We start from the raw sequence: 5,180 nt of genomic DNA on the forward strand, positions 1-5,180 counted from the left end.
TTTGACAGGGTCTCACTCTGTCACCTAGTCTAGAGTGCAGTGGTGTGAACATGGCTCACTGCAGCCTCCACCTCCCAGACCTAAGCAATCCTCCCACCACAGCCTCCCTCCTGAATAGCTGGGACTACCTTCTACCACCATGGCCAGTTAATTTTATATTATTTTGTAGAGATGAGGTCTCCCTATGGTGCCCAGGCTGGTCTATAACTCCTGGGCTCAGGTGATCCTCCTGCCTCCATCCCCTAAAGTGCTGGGATTATATGCATGAGACACTATACATGGCCTTATTTTTTTTAAGACAGTGTCTTGCTCTGTTGCCCAAGCTGGGGCAGTCATGTCATCACAGCTCACTGTAGTCTCAACTTCCTGGGCTCGAGTGATCCTCCCACCTCAGCCTCCTGAGTAGATGGGACCACAGGTGTGTGCCACCATGCCCTGCTAATTTTTTCTTTCTTTTTTTTTGAGACGGAGTCTTGCTCTGTCGCCCAGCCTGGAGTGCAGTGGCGCGATCTTGGCTCACTACAAGCTCTGCCTCTCGGGTTCATGCCATTCTCCTGCCTCAGCTTCCCGAGTGGTTGGGACTACAGGCACCCGCCACCACGCCCAGCTAATTTTGTTTTTGTATTTTTAGTAGAGACAGGGTTTCACTGCATTAGCCAGGATGGTCTCGATCTCCTGACCTCGTGATCCGCCCTCCTCAGCCTCCCAAAGTGCTGGGATTACAGGCGTGAGCCACCGCACCCAGCCTAATTTTTGTATTTTTAGTAGAGACAGTGTCTCACCATATCACTCAGGCTGGTCTCGAATTCCTAGCTGTAAGTGATCAGCCTTCCAGAGTGCTAGGATTACAGGCGTGGGCTACCACTCCAGGCGTTTTTTTAAATTTTATTTTATTATTCTTTTTTTTTTTTTTTTTTTTTTTTTTTTGAGACGGAGTCTCGCTCTGTCACCCAGGCTGGAGTGCAGTGGCCGGATCTCAGCTCACTGCAAGCTCCGCCTCCCGGGTTTACGCCATTCTCCGGCCTCAGCCTCCCGAGTAGCTGGGACTACAGGCGCCCGCCACCTCGCCCGGCTAGTTTTTTTTTTTTGTATTTCTTAATAGAGACGGGGTTTCACCGTGTTAGCCAGGATGGTCTCGATCTCCTTACCTCGTGATCCGCCCGTCTCGGCCTCCCAAAGTGCTGGGATTACAGGCTTGAGCCACCGCGCCCGGCCTATTTTATTATTATTTTTTAGAGAGGGGGTCTTACTATGTTGCCCAGGTGTCCAACTTCTGGGCTCAAAGGATCCTCCTTCCCCAGCCTCCCAAGTACCTGGGAGCACAGGTGCACACCATCACGCCTGGCTAATTTTAAATTTTTTTGTAGAGATGGGGGGGTCTCATTATGTTACCTGGTCTGGTCTCGAATTCCTGGCCTCAAGCGATCTTCTGGCCTCAGCCTCCCGAAGTGCTGGGACTACAGGCCTGAACCGCCTCGCCTGGTCTCTACCTATTCCTTCGTTTAGCTGTTTGTTGTCTGTCTTCTGGAGAAAGTGAGCTCCATGGCGGCAGGGACATTCTAATTCCCATTTCACAGATCGGGTAACTAGAAGGAGGCCCCGCACAAAGTAGGTTCTCATGGTTTCAGGTTTGTTGAATTTTTTTTGTTTTTGTTTTTTTGAGACGGAGTCTCGCTCTGTCGCCCAGACTGGAGTGCAGTGGCGCGATCTCGGCTCACTGCAAGCTCCGCCTCCTGGGTTTACGCCATTCTCCTGTCTCAGCCTCCTGAGTAGCTGGGACTACAGGCGCCCGCCACCGCGCCCGGCTAATTTTTTGTATTTTTAGTAGAGACGGGGTTTCACCGTGGTCTCGATCTCCTGACCTTGTGATCCGCCCGCCTCGGCCTCCCAAAGTGCTGGGATTACAGGCGTGAGCCACCGCGCCCGGCCAGGTTTGTTGAATTAATATGCATGCCCGTTTGTCTCAAGCGGCGGGGAGTGCGCCGCACCGCCCCCTGGTGGAGAGTGGGAAACGTGTCCGCTGGTGTGATTATCAAATTTCCTGGGAGACCTTCAAGTCCGCCCTTAGCCAGGTCGTACTAATGGTAGCATTTAACTCCATTCCACAAATAAACACAAAGTATTTTTTATGATTATTGTTGAACTTGTAAAATTTATTTTTTGATTTATTGAGACCATTGTTTAAGCTGTAGCATAAGTTACATACTTCTCTATTCTCTAAAGCTCCCAAATCCTTTTTTTTTTTAGAAACAAGGTCTCCCTCGTTGCTCAGGCTGGCGTGATCAGAGCTCATTGCAGCCTTGAACTCCTGAAGCTCTCAAACTCTTTTTTCTTTTTCTTTTTCTTTTTTTTTTTGAGACGGAGTCTCGCTTTGTCACCCAGGCTGGAGTACAGTGGTGTGATCTCGGCTCACTGCAACCTCCGCCTCCCAAGTTCAATTCTCTGCCTCAGCCTCCTGAGTAGTTGGGATGACAGGCCCCCACCACCATGCCCGGCTAATTTTTTTGTATTTTTACTAGAGACGGGTTTCACCATCTTGGCCAGGGTGGTCTTGAACTCTTGACCTCGTGATCCATCCGCTTCGGCCTCCCAATGTGCTGGGATTACATGCGTGAGCCACCGCACCTGGCCCTTTTTTTTTTTTTTTTTTTTTTCCCTGAGACAGAGTCTGGCTCTGTCCCCCAGGCTGGAGTGCGATCTCTGCTCCCTGCAACGTCTGCCTCCCGGTTTCAGCAATTCTCCTGCCTCAGCCTCCCGAGTAGCTGGGATTACAGGCGCATGCCACCAGCCCGGCTTATTATTTTTTTTTTTTTAAAGGCTTGTTTTATTTTCATGGCTGATCTATGTAATCACGGAGGCCAGTATGTACAGACAAAGGGGGAGCTTTTATTTCTTGCTCTCTTCCTCCTTGGACAAAGTCTTGATAATCTCCTCCTTCTTGGCCTGGAGGCGCTCTTCACAGCGCTTGTGTGCTTCCTTGGTCTTAGACCTGCGGGCCTCAGCCTGGTCAGCCAGGAGCTTCTTGCGGGCCTTGTCTGCCTTCAGCTTGTGGATGTGTTCCATGAGAATACGCTTGTTTTTGAACACATTCCCCTTCACCTTCAGGTACAGGCTGTGATACATGTGGCGATCAATTTTCTTAGACTCATGGTATCTTCTGAGCAGCAGGCGCAGAATCCTCATTCTCCTCATCCACGTGACCTTCTCTGGCATTCGGCCACTGGCTGTACCCTTCCGCTTACCTATGCCCATGTGCCTCCCCTTCCGGCGGGCCAAGGTATTTTTCCGGCATCGTGCCTGGGAATGGACCGTCACAGGCTTGCGGATGATCAGCCCATCTTTGATCAGCTTTCGGATCTGCTGAGAAGAGTTGGCATTGGTGATTTCATTAGTCTCACTGGGGCCTAACCAGACCTTTTTTTTTTTTTTTTCTTTTTTTTTTGAGACGGAGTCTCGTTCTGTCGCCCAGGCTGAAGTGCAGTGGCCGGATCTCAGTTCACTGCAAGCTCCGCCTCCCGGGTTCCCGCCATTCTCCTGCCTCAGCCTCCTGAGTAGCTGGGACTACAGGCGCCCGCCACCTCGCCCGGCCAGTTTTTTTTTGTATTTTTTAGTAGAGACGGGGTTTCACCGTGTTAGCCAGGATGGTCTCGATCTCCTGACCTCATGATCCGTCCTCCTCGGCCTCCCAAAGTGCTGGGATTACAGGCATGAGCCACTGCGCCCGGCCTTTTTTTTTTTTTTTTAATAGAGATGGGGATGGGAGGGGTCTCACTCTTATGCCCCAGGCTGGTCACCAACTTCTGGGCTCAAGTGATCTACCCTCCTTGTCCTCCCAAAGTTCTGGGATTACAGGAGTCAGCCACCGCGCCCGGCCCCTCCCAAACTCTTAAGTGCAGAACTCCATGCAACCAGCACCTAGGTGGAGAAACAGAAAGTTCTTAGCCCCATTTCCTGATCCTGCTTACCCTAATCATCCTCAGGATAATCATTATCCTGAATTCTAACACCAGAGATTAGTTTTGCTTGTTCTAGAATTTCATATAAATGGACCATGAAATACGGTCTCTTTGGTGTCTGTATGACTTTTGTTATGCAGCCTAATGTTTGCAAGATTCATTCATGTTCTTGTTTACTTTTACTTTTTTTTCTTTCTTTCTTTCTTCCCCTCATCCCCCACCCCTGCTTCTCCACAGAGCCTGGCTCTGTTGCCCAGGCTGGAGTGGCAGTGGTGCGATCTTGGCTCCTTGCAACCTCTGCCTCCCGAGTTCAAGTGATTCTTGAGACCCAGCCTCCCGAGTAGCTGGGATTACAGCCCCAATGCCACCAGGCCCGGCTAATTTTTGTATTTTTAGTAGAGACGGGGTTTCACCATGTTGGCCAGCCTGGTCTCAAATTCCCTACCTTAGGTGACCCACCTGCCTCAGCTGCCCAAAGTGCTGGGATTACAGGCGTGAGCCACTGTGCCCAGCCATGACTGACCTCCCTCCCTCCCTCCCTCCCTCCCTCCCTCCCTCCCTCCCTCCCTCCCTCCTTCCTTCCTTCCTTCCTTCCTTCCTTCCTTCCTTCCTTCCTTCCTTCCTTCCTTCCTTCCTTCCTTCCTTCCTTCTTTCCTTTCAAGACAGGGGTCTCACTTTGTTGTTGCCCAGTCTGGCGTTGAACTTCTGGCCTCTAGTGATCCTCCCACCTTGGCCTCCCCAGTAGTGGTGCACCACTGCTCCCTGCTGATTGGTCACTTTCACTGTTGCAGAGTATTTCACTGTAAAAAGGCTGGATCATAATTCACTGCAATCTTGACCTCCTGGGCTCAAGCAATCCTTCTGCCTCAGCCTCCTGAGTAGCTAGGACCATGTGCCACCATGTCTGGCTAATTTTATTTTGTTTTATTATTATTACTTTTTAACATATGCTGACTTTAGTTATTTATTTACTTTTTTTTTCTTTTTTTTGAGACGGAGTCTCACTCTGTCGCCCAGGCTAGAATGCAGTGGTGCGATCTCGGCTCACTGCAACCTCTGCCTCCTGAGTTCAAGCGATTCTCCTGCCTCAGCCTCCTGAGTAGCTAGGATCACAGGCATGCACCACCACGCCTGGCTAATTTTTGTTTGTTTGTTTTTTGTTTTTTAATTTTGAGCCAGAATCTCACTCTGTCGCCGAAGCTGGAGTGCAGTGGCATTGTGTTG

At 50.3% G+C, this 5,180-nt stretch overlaps 1 protein-coding gene across 1 annotated transcript; it reads right to left on the bottom strand.

Moving 5' to 3' along the window:
• Nucleotides 1-2,811: 2,811 nt before the first annotated feature.
• On the bottom strand, nucleotides 2,812-3,413 carry LOC105478602 (large ribosomal subunit protein eL19-like). Its single transcript, XM_071086280.1, has one exon. The coding sequence runs from the start codon at nucleotides 3,250-3,252 to the stop codon at nucleotides 2,887-2,889; it is 366 nt and encodes a 121-aa protein (XP_070942381.1). The 5' UTR covers nucleotides 3,253-3,413; the 3' UTR covers nucleotides 2,812-2,886.
• Nucleotides 3,414-5,180: the final 1,767 nt, after the last annotated feature.

Source organism: Macaca nemestrina, chromosome 20 (assembly GCF_043159975.1).
Source record: "Macaca nemestrina isolate mMacNem1 chromosome 20, mMacNem.hap1, whole genome shotgun sequence".
In the NCBI taxonomy this organism is placed as follows: Eukaryota; Metazoa; Chordata; class Mammalia; order Primates; family Cercopithecidae; genus Macaca; species Macaca nemestrina.

Bases quoted from the DNA above. Each gene is read 5' to 3' on its own strand.
- LOC105478602 (XM_071086280.1), bottom strand. From the start codon at position 3,252: ATGGGCATAGGTAAGCGGAAGGGTACAGCCAGTGGCCGAATGCCAGAG.